Genomic DNA, 21,046 nt, shown 5'->3' with positions numbered 1-21,046 from the left:
GCATGTTTTATCAGACATGCAGATGACACTTTGTACAAAAGGATAAGCAACTTCATTTGAATAATAGTTACTTAACATGTCATAGTAATAGTAAGAGTGAAGACAAACACTTTTTACTTTTATCAAATGTGATCAACAAAGATAACATTTCTTGCGAAACAAGAAAAACTACTTGAACTCTGTGAAAATAACACTGCAGGATCAGATCACAGTTGAACTGGAAGATCCGTATGAACAAGAGCTTGACCATAATATTATACATTTCAGACAAAGTTTATTAGTTGGCATTCAAGTTATTACAGTCATACAGATATATGCAGTTACACACAGTTATAGCAATTACTGTTTCTTCTTCACAACATGTGCACAGTCATATTTGCCCCTGACCACTTTTATTTTAACCCCTGGTAAGTCCTGTGTTCTCCCTCCTTGTATCAGCACCACATTGTGCTCCTGGAGGTTGTGTCCTTCTCCAGGGATGTACGCGACAGCTTCTTGACCATTGGACAGCCGTACTCGTGCACACTTGCGGTTGGCTGAGTTGGGCTTCTTGGGTTTCCTGATCATGGTCTTCAGAACTACTGCTTTGAGTTGTGGATGCCCATAAGTGGCACTGATTTTTGGCTGAAGCGGGGGAGGTCTGCCCTTACGATGCATCTGATTGAGAGTGGCCATGGTCCTGGTGAACACAGGTCCAGACCAGAAAGGTACAGAATGTGATGCTGCCAAAAATGAGACAAGGGAAAGTGGCATCATTCATTTCAGTTATTTTAACATGACATTAATCAAAATGATGCTAACTTACCCTGCAAAACAGACGAGAGCAATGGTTTTAGACTTCCAATGAAAGACATTTTTAATTCATCTGTAGGAGCAATTGCAAAATCAAGTTATGTGTATGTGAAACAGTGAAATACACGGTGCTAGTGTAAATTAATTTTATGTTTAATTTACCTGTATGTACGTTATGTTAAAACAAAGTGTCCGACGTTTCCTGAGCCTCCTTGCTGTCTTTAGTTTTCAGTCAATGGAAAAAAGGACGAATTCCTCTACCCTCACTGTTATGTTACCAACATGCATATCGCCATGTTGAAAACGCATGACCCCTGAGGAATCTTCCTCGATTCTGGACCGGTGAGCTCAAGACTGAACTGCGTTATACTGCCATCTAGTGAAAGGGTGTGGTAAATCTGAGATATATATATATATATGTTATACAAGTTGGAACTGTGTACTATCACAAATATTTCATATTTTTTACTTCAAACTGCACAAAAATATCAAAGTAACTATTAATTCAGATTTTAAGATGCATCACAGGAAAGATTCTGGAATCATTAAAATAAGAAATACTTCAAAATCACCTCTTCCATTATTTGTACAAATATATATATATATATGTATATATATATATATATATGTATATATATATATATATATATATATATACGAACAGTTGATGGTGCCCATTTACACTACCAGTCAAAAGTTTTTGAACAGTAAGAAGTCTTTAATGTTTTTAAAGAAGTCTCTTCTGCTCACCAAGCCTGGATTTATACAGCAAAAACAGTACAATTTTGAAATATTTTTATTATGCAAAATAACTGTTTTCTATTTGAATATATTTTAAAATGTAATTTATTCCTGTGATTTCATAGCTGATTTTTAAGCATCATTACTCCAGTCACATGATCCTTCAGAAATCATTCTAATATTCTGATTGGCTTCTCAAAAAAACATTTATTATTGTTATTATTATGTTGAAAACAGCTGAGTAGATTTTTCTCTGGTTTCTTTGATGAATATAAAGTTTAGAAGAACAGCGTTTATCTGAAATGGAAATCTTTTGTAACATTATACATATCTTTATCATCACTTTTGATCAACTTTAAGCATCCTTGCTAAATAAAAGTATTAATTTCTATAATTTCTTTCCCAAAAAAAGTATAGTGACTTCAAGCTGAATGCTATCTGAATGATATAGTGTATAATGTTACAAAAGTTCATAAACAGCAAATCAGCATATTAGAATGATTTCTGATCGATCATGTGACACTGAAGACTGGAGTAATGATGCTGAAAATGTATTTGTTTGATCAAAGGAATAAATTACATTTTAAAACATATTCAAACAGAATTCAGTTATTTTAAATAGTAAAAATATTTTTGCTGTTTTTGCTGTACTTTGGATCAAATAAATGCAGATTTGGTGAGCAGAAGAGACTTTACATTAGAAATCTTACAGTTCAAAAACTTTTGACTGGTAGAGTACTTCCATAACATGGAAGAAAATACTACGGATTTCAATAGCGACCACCAACTGTATACATTTTTCAAAATATCTTCTTTTGTGTTCACAAGATAAAAGGAATTCACACAGGTTTGAAACAAATTAATCGTAATGATGACTTCTTCTTCATTTTTGGGTGATCTATGCCTTTAATGACATAAAAAGCCACTTAAAGGGATAGTTCACCCAAAAATTTAAATTACCCCTTGATTTACTCCCCCTCAAGCCATCCTAGGTGTATATGTCTTTCTTCTTTCAGACGAATACAATCAGAGTTATATTCAAAAAATGTCCTGGCTCTTCCAAGCTTTTATAATGGCAGTGAATGAGTGTTGAGATTATAAAGCCCCAAAAATTGCGTCCATCTATCATAAAAAGTACTCCACACAGCTTTATTAACACAGGTTAATAAAGGTCTTCTGAAGCAAAGCAATGTGTTTGTATCAGAAAAATATCCATATTTAAACTTATGAACCACAATTTCTAGATTCCACTAAGTGTCATACACACGTTCACAAGAGAGTGGTGTTTCAGCGGATGATGTAAAACTTCGGACACACAAAGGACACACAAAGGAGACAGCAAAACAAAACACCAGTCACAAATTAGAAGTACAAAACAAGGATTTGTAAAAAAAAAATATTGGAGGATTTCGATATATAACCCAAGAGGAGGCTGGTTTTCCTTCACTTTAAACAAAGCCTGGTTCTCGTCGGCATCAGTAGCACAAAAAAGCCCAAAAATATAACTTAAAAAAAAAACAAAGCTTGGTTCTCATGAGACTAGCATATTCTCACTGGAGATTGTGCTACACCTACATCCTATGTCTGGAACGCCATATCTAGTAAACGCATGTACAATAGTTAGCAAAAGCTAGAGATTGCGGTTTATAACATTTTAAAATATGGATATTTAAGGTCTTTATTAACCCCCGGGAGTCATGTGGAGCACTTTTTATGATAGCCATTCACTGCCATTATAAAGCTTGGAAGAGCCAGGACATTTTTTTTTATATAATTCTGATTGTATTCGTCTGAAAGAAGAAAGTCTTATACACCTAGGATGGCTTTAGGCTAAGTAAATAATGGGAAATTTTCATTTTTGGGTGAACTATCCTTTTAAAGTAGATTATTTTGATAAGTACTCTTTTTTATTTCTTCGCAGGCATTCCATACAGTTGACCACTGAATGTCAGCATTGAGCAGTTTTTACAGTCTATACTGACAAACTCAAAAGTAAAGACACTGAATAAAGTTTCATGTTGGTGCAATGCAGGCCTTCGTGAGAAATGGACGACTGAGGACACTGTCTCAAGCCCCAGGATGAAGACAGCTTGTCAAAATAATACTTAGTTCAAAGGTTTGTTTTGCTATATCTCTACCGATATAATTTATTGGCTGAGAAAATTGTTCTTTTGATGTCTCACCATGGCATTAGAGCTCTAGAATAGAAATGTTTTGTACATCCTTGAATAGTACAGACAATGTAGGTGGTTGTTTTCATCATACTTTCCAGAAAACAACATGAGAGCATCTTAATTTTTGCATTTCCATTATGATTTAAGTGGGCACGGGCTGTTTGTGTGGACGTATCTGGAGGATGAAGAGCGAGAGAGCAGAGAGTTAAAGAGGTAAGGGTGAGTCATAAGGAGAGAGGGTCCTAATGAATGGGACTGTATGAATGAGAAAGCACAGATGTGTGAAAGAGGGAGGATGAAAAGAAATTCAGCTGACTGATTGGAGGAGTGGGAGGAAAGCAGGATGAATAAGCACCTAAAAGTCCTTGTGCACCTTCCAAGCGCTCCCCATTCCCTCTTTTCCTCCTCTTTTCAGTCCCATCTATTTTTATTCCTCTTCATCGCTGAAAGCGCATCGTTCTCACAAGGACAGGATGAGAAGACATGAGAGAGTTTTATTCAGATCAAACTCACTGGGTATTTCTGGACACGGGGCGGTAAGCTGGCCCACGGTCTCATGTGGGAGGGTCATTGCACTACCGGACGCCAGACTCAATGAAAAGGTGCATAACTGGATAATTGACAAGCAAACAATGATTTAGGGCCACCGGAGGTGGAGATTGCGAGAAGATCTCGCTTCCCCAGCAACAAGAGGAAAAAATGGAAGCAGATACTGAGAGGCAGGAAAGGCCATATAGGGTATTATCGTGAGCTGCCAGGTATAATGGGAAAGTGTGGGCTGACTATTCACTGTACAGCATGCGTTCGTGGACATATATGCATGTGTGTGTGTGTATGCGTGTAGGAGGCTGATTGTCTCCACTGTGCCTCTGAGTCAAGAGCATACGTCAGGAAAAACAGATAGCGCCTCATCATCTGCGTCAGTCGGTCCTAGGAAACCATGGCGACACACTAAAAAGGCAGTGAATGAAAGCGAGAGAGAGAAGGGAACAATGGAGGGGGCAGCAACAATGAACACACTCCGATGAACCTCGCTTTGATGCATTTAATTGACTCTCATATACATATTTGGAAAACAAGAGCGCATCAAATTCAAGGATATTCTTTGTAAAAACAAGAACATACGGAACATCGAAAGGCTTTCACAGCGATGGCGCAGAAGAAGCATTTTGGGTTCCTCAAAGAACCTCTTGCGTTTCTGAAGTTCTACACGGAACCTTTGATTAAACAAATCCTATATAACAGAACTTTCGGGAACTCCAAACAAAGGATGAAACGGAAAGCAATATTGTTTATTATGAAGCATCTTCTATGGTTTTCATGCACTGACACAATGAAAAGCAAATAGAAAGAGAGTAGTGTAAGTAGGAATCAATCCTCTACTTGATCGTAGAACTCTACGATGGCTTAAAGATACACTTGTGATTCATAAACACATTCTTTCAGTAAAACACAGTCTTCACTATAAGTGAATACAAAGTTTGTTACTTTAAGTACTTTTCCCCAAAGTGAATAGGATGCATGTTCATGTGACTTCATGATATATAAACATAAATAAATCTTTTTAACACACTTTTTTTGATATAGCTCTACCACATAGTCCCAGAAAAATAGCTTTTTAGATGACAATATGCCATACTTTGTTGATTAAGTCACAGACTTATGTTAAAACATGTGATCACTGGTTCCATCTGTAAGAAAGGAGAGAGAGAAAAACACAGTTTAGACACAAAAACTTTGAGATATTGCGATGCTAAAATAAGCACAAGTTCCAGACTTCCTCACCTTGGTAGAAGATCTGTTGTCCGCCTTGATGAGGGAGTTGATACAACTCATCTTGCTGCCTTTCGGCAGGAGTCATCGGGGCGGCTGCCCCAAACACAGGTTCCATGGTGACCAGCTCCTCTAGGAGGGACTGGGCACAAGGCAGAGCAGGAGTGAGGGCAGGAAGTGCCTCGGTGGACCCTGAGGAGGTCATCATCTCCACATCGGGTCTCTCGGATTCCTGCGTCTCACCCCCGGCCATGCGATTACGGTGCGTCGACTGGACGCTACAGAGGTGGTGTACACCGTTCAGAGTCGCCGCCTCCTCCTGCGCGTGGACAGGGGAGCTGCGGCTCGGGGAGCGCTGAGCGTAGGACGGCTCTGATGAGTAAGGTGAGGGAGGTACGGGGGAGGTGGATTGCAGATTTGGAAGAGGGATGCCATCTACTGCTTTCTCCTCAAACATAAAGACATCAATGTGAGCCAGCGAGGAGTTTGGGCCGTGATGAGAGGGAGCTGATGTGTTTTGTGGGTGGCTGTGACAGAAGCCCTCAGCTAAAGTGCTAATATACTGAGCCAGGAGCGAGATCTCCAGGCGCTCTCTTTCGGAGTTGTCTTCCTGAGGGAAGAAACTCAAACAGGGCTTTTTGGTGGGCGAAGCCTCGGGGGTCAGTAGGCCTTCGGGAGGATTGTGGAATGGTAAATGGGGGACGTCTACATATAGAGGTCCTCTGATCTCCGGCAGCGCCATAAGAATGCATTCGTCGCTGCCTGGGCTGTCCGGAGTCGGTGGTAGCGTTTCGTATAGGCGTTTGCGGCAGTGTTGAGTTGGGCCGATGCTTGCGGGAAGGGTTTGTCTCATTTTGACTACACTGCTATGCTCTGATTTGAAGGGCTCATCGCCAAACATGAAACTCCCCCCTCCGAGTCTTGGGGTGTAAGGAGGCGTGCAGATGAACTCTTCTGAGCTTTGGCGCTTGGGAGGAGGTTTGAATGGAGGAAGGGGCGGAGGGGCGATGTGAGTTGCAGAAAGACTTGGGATGGTGATGTTGCTCAGATGTTCTGGGGAGACATTCATGGCTGATCTCCACATCTGGTGGCTGCCGTGCAGTTGCGGATGGCTCTCTTCGTCCTGAGAAAAGCCCTGGAGAGGGTCGAGTGGCATGCTGGTTGGGGCTGAGGTGCTGGGGAGCTCTTCAGAGGAGCTCCGGCCGGACGTGGTGAAGCTGAAGTCAAAGGATTGGGAGGACAGGCCACTGCTGCTGGGGGTGAAAACCTGGTCTGGGCTGGACAGGGGGTCAGAGCTCTGGCGTGCCTCCTGGTACAGGAGAGCCAGCTGGTTCTGCTCTGAATACAACTGCTGACGCACCGACCAGGCTTCAGACTCACTGAGGAAAGAGTGGAGAAAATGACAAATTGTTATGAATATTTGTAGTGTGATATTATTTTATGAATTTGTTTTGTTGTATGTTTTAGTATAAATGTTGATACAGTTTAATATTTTTTAAATAAATAATATTATTACAATTTTTAATTCTGTTATATTTATTATATTTTTAAATGATAAGACATTATTAAATATCTTAACAATTTCAATAAAAAATAATACATAAATATTAAAGTGTATAAAACAGAAACAATTATATTACTGTTATTAATACAACAATAATAATGATAATTAATATTATTATTAATAATAAAAATGAATAATATAATGACTAAAATGATTTTTTTTTATTTCATAAGGAATTATTATTCTTATTAATAATACTAATAATATAATACTATAATAATAAAATGTATGAATAACAATAATAAATATAATTTAATAGGGTATTATTATTATTAATTTTTGTTATTATTTTTTGTTATTTTATTTTTTATTATTATTTTTTATTATTTTTATTTGTCATAAATGTTAATAATGTTATTTTTAGTAAAAATAAAAATAAGAGTAATAATAAATATTATTTAATAAGTGATTATTATTATTCATTGTTGTTATTATTTTATTTTTATTTGTCATAAATGTTAATAATGATATTATTTGTTATTAAAAATAATAATAATGATGATGATAATAATTACAATATTAAATAATAATAATAAAAATAAGTATTATTTAAAGTATTATTATTATTATTATTATTGTTATTAATTATTTTATTTTTGTCATAAATTTTAATAATGATATTAGTAATAATAATAATAATAATAACAATAATAATAATAAAATAAGGGATTATTATTATTAATTATGGTATTGTTTTATTTTTGTTTGTCATACATTTTAATAATTATATTATTTGTCAATATAATGAAAATCTAATCATATTATTATTATTATTATTATTATTAAAAATAATGGAAAAACTAAACTATTAGTATTATTACAAAAAGTATAAATAATAATAATAATAATAATAATTAGTAGTATTATTAGTCATTAAAATAAGTTTATAAAATGAATTTAAAAATAAAATGTATCTAATAATTTTTATTAGTATATAATAATTTTTAATATAGTATATTAAACCTAAAATCTGGTAGCTTTTATACCTTATGACATAGTTGTGGCTGTTGATGGGATATTCTCCAGTCTCCAGCTGAAGAACAATATACAGCCAGACCCATGAATGATCTGCTGCCTCTACCTGGACCACCATCTCCACCTGCCTCTCCCCACCTTCATGTACTAAAAAAAAGAACACAATGACCAATTAACAAACCACATTTACTAGACCAGCTTTTAATATACAGCATAAACATTTTAAAAAAATAAATAAATAAAAAATGAAGTTATGTACTCACACAGGGCGCAGTGTTGTGCAGAGGCGTGAGAGAGATCGCGAGGATGAATCAGACTGTACCATGAGCGAGAACGCAGAGTCTCTATGTCGTAGCCAAGGTACACGCTTACACTGTCAGAGAGAGTCAAACACAACCAGATTATTCTCTCACTCTCAACTACACAATCATTTACCGACAAGAACATTAACGCTCATACTGTACCTGTCTTGAACAGCATGGATTCTCATATCCCGGCTGTGCTGAGACTGGAAACAGGACAGGAGGAAAGACTGCTCCGCAGGAGGAGTGGGGAGAGGATTCCTAGCTGATGAAACCTGAGGGACGCTGGACTCAAGTGGGGAGCAAAAACACACCCACACCGGATTGGATGTCCAGTAGGAGGACGTGTGGCATGGAGGTGGCAAACAGCGTGCTCGAACCAACGTCAGTTTGTTGCCAGACCCCTGCCTCCTTACAAACTTCGAAGTGCTGAAGCGACAGCGAAAAAGGCGGTCTGGAAAAAAAAAGGGGTTTTCAAATTAAGGTATTAGTTTGTTTCTCAATTGCTTTGGGGTGTCAAACCAGCAGTGTAAATTACCTGTGTCAGGTGTGGTGATTGGCACAAGGTTTCCCCTCATGATGAAGTGATCAGCTGGGTCGACAATATCATACACGCTGTCACTCTGAGCCACCAGATCCACCTGAATGAGCCCAAATTAATATTTTTAGCCCACCAGTTGCTAATAAAAGTACAAAAAAGTTAGTTATTTTAAAATTAGTTTCTTACCATGGAATGCCCAAGGTGCTCCGCAACATTGTCCGATAAATAAAGGAGTTTTCCTTCACTCGTCAGCACTAGGAGAAACCCTGGTAGTGTGTGCAGCAGATCTGAGAGTTCTGGCAAAGACAGGATGTTCCCGCTCACATCATGACCTGCTGCCGCTGATAAAGACAAAACATGGAAATCTCAAACTTAAGATCTGTACTATAATATGTACAAACAATGAGATTGTAATCTACAGCAACATACACATAAATAGCTCAGCATCAGCACCATAGACAGCTACTTTCAGAACTCTGGACAGAGACAGATTCCTTAGATATGACATATCTACTCAATGCTTGAATAAAAAAGTTTTAAAATTATTTTATGGCTTGATTAGAAAAACATGTAAGGATGGACAACCTGTTAAGAAACTAAAAGCAAACACGCTGATCTAAAGAACTAACTTTATATTCAAATCCAACTCATGAACTCCATTCTTAATTACTCTCAGTATAATCTTTGAGGAGTTAACCCTACCTTGAGAGAAAAAGACGGACTTTCTTGTGTAAATGCAGGCTAGGGACATGATGTGAAGATAGGAGAGACGAGCTTTGTCGGCGTCGGAGATGGGCAGAAGATCTTTCAAGTTGCGAATTTCTGCGTTGATTTGATCCCTCCGAGCCTTTGATGCTCCTTTAGTGGACCGGTACATTTTCTCGAGTCCGAAGAATCGTTAAAACAAATGAATAATATGGGTAAAAACTGCCTGCAGTTAAAACTACTCAGCCATCGTTTGGGGCAAACGCCACTTCTTTTAAGTTTCGGATAATAGCTTAAAAAACTACTTGGTAATTGAGAAAAACATTTTTTCTTTGCTCATATATCCTCTGTCTTCTTAAGTTAGTATGTTGGTATGCTATGAATCTCTCTCTGGCTTTTGCGTGAAGCTTCTGATGGAAACATTGCCTCCGGATCCTTTATATAGAGCGCCCGCCTGAAGAAATGATGGGAGGGGGCGTGCATAAATGGATTTGAATCTGATCTCCAAGTATCTCTGCATTTTGCTGCTGTGATAGTGACGTAGGATAAATATGGGATCCCTTTCAACGCGCAAAGCCAGATTTGGACAAATCGAGACGGAGGCAGCGGTCCAAACTCTCCACCCTGTTGCGCGCTCAGAGCAGGTGCATCTGGCTGCGAGCTGCTGCAACAGAATTTTGCTGCTTGGCTACAGGGAAACGCTGTTATTTTGTTATTTCGGAGTAAGAACTTATATCTCATGTTGATGAATTTCAGTGATATGCTAATTGAAATCTGTGGATGCGCCTGTGGTTATTGGTTCTTCATCAAAGCAATTAGTAGGAGGCTGATAGCGCACAATCAACAATTGCATCATGACACCCATGGAAATGAAAATAGAAAACAAACAATAACCACGATTGAGAAAATAAGTGTTTTATCCCACGACTGTCGCTCGCAACATGATCGTTGAAATATCATTTTACAGCAAAGTTAAACCAAACGACGGATCACGAATATGGCTGTGGTTTACAGTTTGATAAGGTGATTTGAAAACTATTTCTTGTATGATTATACGAGAAAAATAATTTGTACACTGTACTATTTTAAATAGGCTAGCCTTTATATAGAGTGTTTTCACGACGCGTCATCATTTGGCCATTTTGGCGGCAGGGAAACGTAAACAATTCCACTGACCCTGGTGAAAAAAACAGCATATGCTGGTAGGTATGTTTTGATGCTGGTTTAAGCTGGTCCTTTGCTGGTTTATGCTGGTCCTTGACCAGCAACATGACCAGCATAAACCAGCAAAGGACCAGCAAAGCCAGCAAAGGACCAGCATAAACCAGCACCAAAACATACCTACCAGCATATGCCAGTTTTTTCACCAGGGGAACCGAACGAAACTCACATATTTAGTTGATTATTGCTGCTGAAAATGGTCAGTTATTGTTGTTTTAGGCTGTACTAATTGGTCGGACTGGGAAAAACATTTGGAGTACTATAGACTGCCGAAAGTTATAACAAATCAAGGAGAAGAGTGCAAAAAACTCCCTGAGGAACAAAAGGCGTTTGTTGTCATTTCTGGTCAGGTAGGTGAAATATTAGGCTAATATCTTAATTAATATTAAAATGTATCTTTACCACCTATTAATTTTAGTTTGTCAAAATATTGCGCCCTTTCCTGCTTACTAAGTCCTTCTCTATGCGATTTAGCAGCTACCACACGTTTTTTTCGTGGTTTAGACAGCATAAATTAGCAGAACAACGTATTCAGTAGTAGTTCCATGCTGTTGTTTACATCCGAGTATTGCCAGTATGGCTGCGCATCTGGTTAACTTTCAAAACCTTGACATAAGTGCAAACCGTTCTATTTATATAAACACTTATTTAATTTTTAAGATCATGCTTTATTTTACTTCTAATGTTTTTATAAATACCATTTTTTAAAAAAAAAAAACATTTGTTTACTATCCACCTTACTCTTCAATGCAGAAGTAAGCCTATGGGTGAGACTTCTGGTTCATTAGCTGCTATAGGGAAATAACCATAACTCATCTACAATATGTCTATAGGATGTTTCCTATCAGATGTCAAATAGATGTCTATTATGTCTTTAAGATGTTTATGATTTAGAATGTATGTAAAACTGGCATGCTTTCCAGATCAAGTGATCAGTAACAGATGTACGTGTGCTATCTGGGATGTGTTCGTAATTAAAATGATACATTAAAATATGGTAAGACACACCGATTTGCAGTATCAATCAGCAAAATGAGCTGTTTTGTACAGCTGAAAATATCTGAACACGAATGAGACCGGAAGCCAGACCCATAAAAATTACAAATTTGCCCACTCTTACAGGAAAAAAAAATTGTGGATAGGAAAATAAAAAAAATGGATAGATATAAAACTATGGTAACAGGGTTGACATTGTAAGACCGCCCCCTACTGACAAACATATCAAAACATAACGTTTTTGTTTTTTTTGAATACTTAAAGGAGTAGTTCACTTCCAGAATCATCCAAGATGTTTGTGTCTTTCTTTCTTCAGTCATTAAGAAAAGATGTTTTTTGAGGAAAACATTTTAGGATTTCTCTTCATATAATGGACTTCTGTGGTGCTTCTGAGTTTGAACTTCCAAAATGCAGTTTAAATGCATCTTCAAAATTTTACAGTTTATATACTTTTTATCCTCAAACGCTCAAAAAAACTCAAAAAACATAATTTCTTTACAACTGAAGAAAGAAGGACATGAACATCTTGGACAACAAGGGGGTGAGTAAATTATTTGTACATTTTTGTTCTGGAAGTGAACTAATCCTTTAACAAGACAATTTAAATTGCATTGATAATAATAATAATTTTATGAATAATAATAGAGATAAAAAATCACTTAAGTATTTTTTATTTAAATGTATTACATTTGAAATTTGTATAGCCTGCTATATAAACCTGCTTTAATTCTGTATTATTTTATATTTATACTTTTAATAAACTGGGGCCACAAAATGTAAGTCATGCATATGGTTAAGCATTTGAAATGATTATTAACAAATCAAAAATATTTAAAGTTTAAAACTCTTGTGAAAATCATTTCAGATTTGAAAATTCAATATAACTTATGTTCAGTGTTTTTATTTCCTTTCTTTTTAGTAAACTTACAAGTGAATAATGAAACAAAACAGAAAATAGTTTTCTTTCGAGAAAGAGAGTGAGAGAGAGAGTGAGAGAAAGGGGAAGATAAGGAGAAATCAGTGAATGAACAGTTTGAAGGACACTTGTCTGGTTTTATAGTTTCTCCCTCTTTATGTTCATGTTTATTTTAAAACCAGAAGAATCAAGGTCTCCACTCTTTTACTTTAAAGAACAGCGATAATCTGTTGCTTGGCAACACTTCTTTTAAAAGACAAGACTGAGGATGGTAATGGTCAACAAACTGAACAAACTTTGTTTATCTAAAGAAATATGTATCAACAGTCACGTGCCATGGCATGATTCACACCACTTGTAAACAATATATTGTGATAAGTGGGATCTCATCTGCTGTCTATTTTCATCTGTATGTGCTTTGATCATTCATCTGTAACATCATGACCGACCTCATTGACTCATATCAAGAATGCATGTAGTTAAGAGCTTATTTAGACTTCAGTCACCATACTTTTAAAAATAAAGGTTCTTTATTGGAACATCCAAGAAAACGTTCAATCGCATTACATTTGTTAGTGAAAAAAGGTCCTTTGGTTTATAAAATTTTATGAAAAAAAAATAATTCACTCAAAAATGAAAATCCCCTGAAGATGTACTCACCCCCAAGTTATCTAAAATGTAGATGAGTTGGTTTCTTAATCAGAACAAATTTGGAGAAATTTAGCATTAGATCTCTTGCTCACCAATGGATTCTCTGTGAATGGGTGCCATCAGAATGACCAAAGAGCTGATAAAAACATCACAACAATCCACAAGTAATCCAAACGACTGTGTTCATAAGAAATAAATCCATCATTAAAGCGTTTTAACTTTAGAAAGTTTAAAAAATCCAGTCCATACTTCATAATAATGCCTTCTCCAATAAAAAAAGTTCATCCCCTGTTTTCGAAATCCTTTTGTTTAGAACTGTTTTGGAATTTCTTCATTATTAAATGATGTTTGATCTGTGCATATTTCTCTCCTGATTCAGACAAGATGAGTTTTTTACTGCAGAAAACAATATTATGGATAGTGGACTCATATTTTTGCCAGAAGTAAAGGTTTAAAGTTAAAAACAAAAAATCTTGTGGACAAAGTTTTTATTAGAACTCTCATTCTGACGGCACCCATTCACTGCAGAGGATCCATTGGTGAGCAAATATGTTCCGATAAAGAAACTACATCTTGGATGGCTTGAAGGCGAGTAAATTTTGCAACCTTTATTTTTAAGAGTGTAGAGAAGCGCATGCATACATTTTGTGTATTTACAAAAGTTTTAAACATCGAGCAGCGATTGTACGTGAGCTAAGTTCTCACCTACACATCTCCCTCCTCCCTCTCTTAACCGTTGATGAAGCCTGTTCAAACTGCAACCTTGTAACTGCGCTTGCTTTTTTCTTTCTCCTTAGTCGCTCAGGCTATTTTTAACACTCAGCAACAGTGCTCATTTATTTCAAACCGCTTTCAGTTTTCTATAAGATTCTAAATATACCGCTCAAGGACAAACACATCCATATGTGTTCGATGGACTTCTGTAACTTTTAAAGACGTCAGTTGCATATACCGTTACATTGAGTCCTATAGGGTACAAGATGCCTGCTTATATTTTGGTTATGGCATCCAACCATCACCTCCAGAGGTGATGTGTCAGTTTTTTTGTCCTAGGGTTAAATAAGCCTGAGTCACTCTTCCTGTTTGTAATATTTCACATCCTATGTGGTATCTGACTACCATTATCTGTCTTTTTTCCTCTTTTTATGTCCAGCCTGTGCAATTATGGCTATTACTGATCAAATAATAAAATCTTTTAGCCTTTGAACTATAATGGATGTAAATACGCAGAACAAGGACAGACTGTTGGACAGCCACAGCATTTGACGTCGTTCAGAACATACGTTATCAATATTGATGAAAAGTTTTGCTGGATGATGTGAACCTGGCCCTTGGGAGACAGATCTCTGCAGAGAGGGAACTGTCACCCTAACCCTTGAGCTCCCACTGGACTTTTTTGTTTATTACGTGGGTGGCACGGCCATCTGCTGAAATCTGAAAGATGGGGGATGGGATTTCTTGGAGAAAATGTGTAATGCTCATAATCTGTTCACATGTACGTCTTTTAATATGTGTTGACCTTTGGTCATTTTCGAAGAATTGACAGAACACTTGAGTAATGATCTCACATTGAATTCCGAACATGGCGAATTACTGGATTTCCAGGAAAAATCTAAATTCAGCTCAGATGGTTGGTCTTCTTGGCTTATGTTGATTATGGCACAAACTCCATCTAAATTTGGACTGCATATTCAGGGCAATATGGATAACTTTGTGGCTACAAAATTTGAGATTTGATAAAGAAATGCACAGTACATTTCACTTGTAGTATCCCTGTCTTCGTGTCTTCTTTTTCTACACATATTCTTTTTTTATTTAGGGGTTTATACTTGAAGCTGATACTTGACCATCTCTGTATCTCTGCACCCATGGCAACGGAGCTGCAGTATCTTAGTAACAAAATTTGCGCATTGCAAGAGATGCGAAATGATGGTTGTTCTCAAGCACAGCAGTAATTTGAACCCAACAGAAGTCGTAACATTTAACCTCTATCCCAGTGAAGTCATATAATTGGAAATTAAGTGACTTTTATTAAAAGTACTTTCGTGATGAATACTAAGAATGGAAACTCACTTCGTCACATCTTTAGAGCACTTGGAAGGTCACGTTGCCTGATTCTTTCTGGTTTGAAGAAGCATTTTTCACCTTGTCATCTTCTTGAAAATTGTAATCCTGATCTGCGTGGGATGGAAATGATTCAAATTACTAATAAAAAAATAAGGGGAAAGGTAATATTTCAAATTTCATGACAATTAAGAGCATGCATCTGTTGTTTCAGTCATTCATGGGGATCAGAGAATAATATGTTTTAATGGCCCGATTGTGACGTGTATGTGTGGGGGTGGATGGGAAAATTACTCTCTTTATAACCCAGTGTAACATTACCCTTCTAAAACGCAAAAATAGCTCCTCCATTTTCCTCTTTGAGAATGAAAATAGCTTGTTTATTTTTAGAGCAAATTCAGCTATTTATAGACAGGCATATAAACATTTGTTTAATTTTAAACATATGTAAATGTTAACCTAACATATACCACAACAAAACAGATTTAAAAATGAACAGTTCACACAAAAATGAAAAATCTTGTACTCATGTCGTGCCAAACCTGTACGTACGTCTTACTTATGTTGAACACAACAGAAGATATTTTAAAGAATGTTCATAACAAAAGAGTACTGATCCCTGTTGACATCCATTGTATTTTTTCAGTCAGTGGGAACAAAAGCTGTTTTATGGAAGCCTGTTTCTGCCACTGAATAGAAAATAATAAAGGTAAGTGATTTTCTATCTCACAATTTTCTCAGAACCGAGTGATACAAACGTGCAATTCTGACTCTTGTTCTGAGAAATTAAGTCAGGATTGTGAGATATGAACTTGCAATTCTGAGAAATACACTTGCAGTTCTAAGAAATAAAATCAGAATTGCAAGTTACTCTTAATGGCATCTGACTTTATTTCTCGCAACTGTGATTTTATATCATGTAATTCTGACATGTAACAGTAAAAATTGTGACTTTATAACTCACAATTGCAAGTTTTTATCATGCAATTTTGACTTAATTATTCGGAATTGTTTGTTTATATAACGCAATTCATAAAAAGAAGGTCTAGGAAGTTTATATCTTATTTCTCAGAATTTTGAGTTTATCTCACAATCCTACTTTATAACTCGCAATTGCGAGTTTATATCTCACAATTGACCCTTCGCAAAAACCTGCTCCCCTTAATTACTGTTGCTATGTCCGACAAACAATCCAGCTCTCCTCTCTGATTTGTTTGTCGGACCAAACTGGAGGAATCAGCGTTATGACTGGTCGGACAATCAACAATTGTGAGTTTATATCACACAATTCTGAGAAAAAAGTAAGAATTGTGACTATATCTCGCAATTCTGGCTTTATAACACAATTTAATTAGGAATTGTTTCATGAGAAATAAGTCAGAATTGCGAGTTTCAACTGTGCGTTATAAAATCAGAACTGAGATTTCTCGCAATTCTGAGAAAAAATGTCAGAATTGTGAGATATAGGCCTATATCTCATAATTCTGACTTTATTTCTCTTAAGTTATTCTGAGAAAAAGTTAGAACGGTGACTTTATATCTTGCATTTCTGACTTATTTCTCCGAATTTTATCTCGCAGTTCTGACTTTATAACTCGCAGTTGTGAGTTTATACACTACCGTTCAAAAGTTTGGGGTCAGTAAGACTTGTAATAGTCTTTAAAGTAGTCTCTTATGCTCATCAAGGCTGCATTTATTTGATTAAAAATATAGAAAAAAAAAACAGTAATATTGCAAAATGTTTTTACAATATAAAATAATGTTTTTTATTTTAACATACTTTAAAATAGAATTTATTCCTGTGATGAAAAGCTGAATATTTATCAGCTGTTACTCCAGTCTTAAGTGTCACATGATCCTTCAGAAATCATTCTAATATGCGGATTTATTATTAGAATGATCAATGTTGGATAATATCAACAGTTGTGCTACCAAATATTTTTTGGAACATGTAATTTTTTTTTTTCAGGATTCTTTCAAGAATAACAAGTTTAAAAAGTACAGTGTTTATTCAAAATATAAATATTTTATAACAATGTAAATTATTTATTATTAACTTTTTTTATAAACTTTTAATTATTAACTTAATATATCCTTGGTGAATAAAAGCATTAATTTCTTAAAAAAAAAAAAAAAAAAAATGTACTGACCCCAAACTTTTGAACGGTAGTGTATGTCACAATTGACCCTTTGCAAAAACCCGACCTCCTTAGTTACTGTTGCTATGTACAACAAACAATGCCGCTCTCCTGTCTGATTTGTTTGTCGGACAAAATGGTGAAATCAGCATTATGATTGGTCGCATCGCCTGTCAATCAAGCTGTTCGCGAAGGGTCAATTGCGAGATATAAAGTCAGAATTGCGAGATATGAACTCACAATTCTGAGAAAAGAATTGTGAGATATAAACATAAATATAAATTCTGACTTTATTTCTCTCAATTGTGAGTTTATATCACGAAAAAAGTACGAATTATGACTTTGAAATGTGCAATTATGACTTTGTAACGTGCAATTCTGACTTTGTAACGTGTAATTCTGACTTCATAATCCAGAATTGTTTGTTTATATCACATTTCTGAGAGAAAAAAGTCACAATTGTGAGATATAAAGTTTATATCATGCAATTCTGAGAAAAAAGTTAGAATTGTGACTTTATATCTCGCAATTCTGACCAATAATTCGGAATTGTTTCAATCTCGCAATTCTGACTTTATAACTTGTAATTGCGAGTTAATCTCACAATTCTGAGGAAAAAAGTCAGAACTGTGAGATATAGGCCTATATCTCGCAATTCTGACTTTATTTCTCTTAAGTTATTCTGAGAAAAAGTAAGAATTGCGACTTTATATCTTGCAATTCTGACTTATTTCTCAGAATTTTATCTCGCAATTCTGACTTTATAACTCGCAATTGCGAGTTTATATCTCACAATTGACCCTTTGCAAAATCCCGCCCTCCTTAGTTACTGTTGCTATGTCCAACAAACAATGCCGCTTTCCTGTCTGATTTGTTTGTCGGACAAAATGGCGAAATCAGCATTATGATTGGTCGCATCGCCTGTCAATCAAACTGTTCGGGAAGGGTCAGTTGCGAGATATAAAGTCAGAATTGCAAGATATGAACTCACAATTCTGAGAAAAGAATTGTGTGATGTAAACATAAATATAAATATCTCAAAATAATTCTGACCTTATTTTTTCGCATTTGTGAGTTTTTATCACGAAAAAACAATTGTGTAACACACAATTCTGACTTTGTAACGTGCAATTCTGACATAATCCAGAATTGTTTGTTTATATCACGCAGTTCTGAGAAAGTCATAATTGTGAGATATAAAGTTTATATCATGCAATTCTGAGAAAAAAGTTAGAATTGTGACTTTATATCTCGCAATTCTGACTAATAATTCGGAATTGTTTAAATATCGCAATTCTGACTTTAGAACTTGCAGTTGCGAGTTAATGTCTCACAATTCTGAGGAAAAACGTCAGAATTGTGAGATAAAAAGTCGCAATAACATTTTTTAATCAGTGGCGAAAACGGCCTTCCATACCGTTTAGTTACCAACATTCTAAAAAATACCTTTTAATATTATTATTATTATTATTATTATTAACTCTGCTATCCTTTAATACTGAGAATGATTTTTAGAACTATATCTTTATTGTTATCTTTATAGTTATTCATGGCCTTTAGTCGTAAAGTCTAAGAAAGCCAATAAATATAAAATATTACAGCATCATCATCTGATATGATTGTCAGTGTGCTCAGCTACTCCTATCACACCTACATCCATCTGCTGCACTGCCCACAAGCCCTCTGTGCCAACACTGACCATCAATGAGCTCATCATTTCCCTGCTGGAGCTACACTAAGCTAAATTCACACTTGTCATTTGACAATACACTACATGCCGTTATAATTAACACACAGATCCTTTCGCACACATAGCAGTAATAAATCAGACGCTGACTCAAACTGAACTTCCTACTCATTTTGCCATTGTTCCAAAACAAGTGTGAGATGACCAGTCCATTGATGAAATTATGTTAATGAATGGCCTGCAAAAACACCAACATTTTTAGCACACGCTAATTAGAATTTAAAGGTATCAGTTTTCATGTTGTAGTCATTCTGTTACTTTTTATTCATTAACTACTTTACCTTTTTTAATGAAGTATGGTAAATGTAAACCAGGATGACTTTAATGCTTTCTAGATCTTGTAGTAAACAGGATTTCCAAAATGAAAAATGATTGTTGTTAGGTACGGTAGTTTTTAAAGTACAGAAGCCCTAAAATAACACGAGTAAAAATAATATAAATGTGACATTTATTTTTAACTTTTGACCCTTAAATGTGACTGTAATAATGGTTCTTTTAGCTAATATTAAAACAGGTAAAACTCAGCATGTGTGCACTAGTGTTACACTGTCACCATGTGGAGACACCTGAGTAATACATTTCATTTTATGCTTATCATAAACACAACCAAGAGAAACTTTAACCAAATTATTAGCATGAACACAAAATGTGAGCATAAAGACAAAAAATGACAAGTAAAGGAAGAAGATCGTAAAAAACAAAGATGTGAACAAGGATTCGATTTTTTTTGTAATATATTTACTTTTACATTTTTTTACTATAACAATGTAATTATGCAAAAAAAAAAAAAACATGATGAAAAAAGTCTGAGTAAACACAAGCAGAAGAAATTAATAAAAAAAATCTTAAGAGAAAGGCAACACTTTATGTAAGAATGGTTTCACAAATTATTTACATAGAAATCTGTTCTCTTCATGTTTCATTCAAGGCATATAGAGCCCTGGATTTTTCTTTAGTTTGCTAGTGATTTTCTTTTTTTTTAAGATTACACTAGATAAATGGAATGTGTATTGTATGTAGGTTAGATAATTTTTTTGGGCTGCAGCAGATATGTGTGTGTGTGTTTATGATGTGTGTTTGTGTATGTGTGCTTGTACGCTGCATGTATGTGTGAGAATGACAAAGTGAGAGGAATGAATGTTCAGATGCTTTAGCGCTTCCCAGAATAAGCCTGCAGTCACCGGCCAAAGTGAGCCACAAAAATGATTTCACATCATTAGGTGGTGAATTGTGGAACTTGTGTTGCCAATTTTCAACACACAAAAGCAGAAATAGACTGAGTCAAAAATATTCTGTCATACAGTGTTTTTCCTACGTTTGTCTCTCCATCTCTCTCTCCTCAGAAAGCATGAGGCCCAACATAAACGGAGAGACGCAGAACAGAGCTGGTCTGGTAGTTCATGAGAGGATTTACAGACACCATCTCCAGATCGAGAACGTACTCCTTCGGTCCAGTCACAGTTTTGGCCAAAACCAACATGGCACTGATGTTGTTGATTTGCTGGAAACAAGAAATGACAAAAGTCCAAAAGTATGAGAATCTGAGATTTTTCATTTAAACTCAGACTGAAAGTTTCAGGACTTTCAAAACTTAAAACTAACCTTCAAACAAAGAAGTGAACATGTTGAATAAGACAAAAATATTTAAGAATTTGCACTGTTTTAAATCACTAACCAATATAAACAAATATTAAAAATTAAATATTATATATATATACACCATTTACCAAGTTTTTTTTTTTTTTT

At 35.6% G+C, this 21,046-nt stretch overlaps 3 protein-coding genes across 8 annotated transcripts in view; all 3 read right to left on the bottom strand.

Annotated features, from left to right (window-relative positions):
- Positions 1-18: 18 nt before the first annotated feature.
- Positions 19-1,145, bottom strand: mrps12 (mitochondrial ribosomal protein S12). Its single transcript, XM_051093426.1, has 3 exons — positions 955-1,145; positions 806-865; positions 19-722 (listed from the first exon to the last, which is right to left on the bottom strand). The coding sequence occupies exons 2-3, from the start codon at positions 852-854 to the stop codon at positions 340-342; spliced, it is 432 nt and encodes a 143-aa protein (XP_050949383.1). The 5' UTR covers positions 855-865; positions 955-1,145; the 3' UTR covers positions 19-339.
- A 3,833-nt stretch (positions 1,146-4,978) lies between these two features.
- Positions 4,979-15,528, bottom strand: npas4b (neuronal PAS domain protein 4b). 3 transcript variants are annotated; one of them, XM_051093730.1, is made up of 9 exons: positions 15,425-15,522; positions 9,565-9,742; positions 9,049-9,203; positions 8,860-8,962; positions 8,484-8,775; positions 8,283-8,392; positions 8,031-8,166; positions 5,493-6,859; positions 4,979-5,398 (listed from the first exon to the last, which is right to left on the bottom strand). In XM_051093730.1, the coding sequence occupies exons 2-9, from the start codon at positions 9,737-9,739 to the stop codon at positions 5,373-5,375; spliced, it is 2,364 nt and encodes a 787-aa protein (XP_050949687.1). In that variant the 5' UTR covers positions 9,740-9,742; positions 15,425-15,522; the 3' UTR covers positions 4,979-5,372. The 3 variants fall into 3 exon arrangements, with proteins under 3 accessions (XP_050949687.1, XP_050949689.1, XP_050949688.1); XM_051093732.1 differs by lacking the exon at positions 9,565-9,742 and having other exon boundaries at positions 15,425-15,528; XM_051093731.1 differs by lacking the exons at positions 9,565-9,742; positions 15,425-15,522 and adding an exon at positions 9,292-9,554.
- Positions 15,425-21,046, bottom strand: part of LOC127152866 (EGF-containing fibulin-like extracellular matrix protein 2) — an 18,055-nt gene continuing 12,433 nt past the window's right edge. For 3 of the 4 annotated variants that reach the window (XM_051093736.1, XM_051093734.1, XM_051093737.1), the window contains one exon: positions 19,735-20,801. In XM_051093736.1, coding sequence (XP_050949693.1) covers positions 20,640-20,801 — 162 coding nt within the window. In that variant the 3' untranslated portion in view covers positions 19,735-20,639. Of the gene's footprint in view, positions 15,529-19,734; positions 20,802-21,046 lie in introns of those variants that run through there. The other variant, XM_051093735.1, reaches the window with a different exon arrangement.

The sequence above is a fragment of the Labeo rohita genome, chromosome 21, assembly GCF_022985175.1.
Source record: "Labeo rohita strain BAU-BD-2019 chromosome 21, IGBB_LRoh.1.0, whole genome shotgun sequence".
Lineage (NCBI taxonomy): Eukaryota > Metazoa > Chordata > Actinopteri > Cypriniformes > Cyprinidae > Labeo > Labeo rohita.
This window is presented reverse-complemented; position numbering and strand designations above follow the sequence as displayed.

Bases quoted from the DNA above. Each gene is read 5' to 3' on its own strand.
- mrps12 (XM_051093426.1), bottom strand. From the start codon at position 854: ATGTCTTTCATTGGAAGTCTAAAACCATTGCTCTCGTCTGTTTTGCAG. The intron at 723-805 runs GTAAGTTAGCAT...CATTTTTGGCAG, and splicing joins GCTCTCGTCTGTTTTGCAGG to CATCACATTCTGTACCTTTC.
- npas4b (XM_051093730.1), bottom strand. From the start codon at position 9,739: ATGTACCGGTCCACTAAAGGAGCATCAAAGGCTCGGAGGGATCAAATC. The intron at 8,393-8,483 runs GTACAGTATGAG...TCTCTCTGACAG, and splicing joins ATCCATGCTGTTCAAGACAG to TGTAAGCGTGTACCTTGGCT. The intron at 8,167-8,282 runs GTGAGTACATAA...TCTTTTTTTTAG, and splicing joins TGCACAACACTGCGCCCTGT to TACATGAAGGTGGGGAGAGG.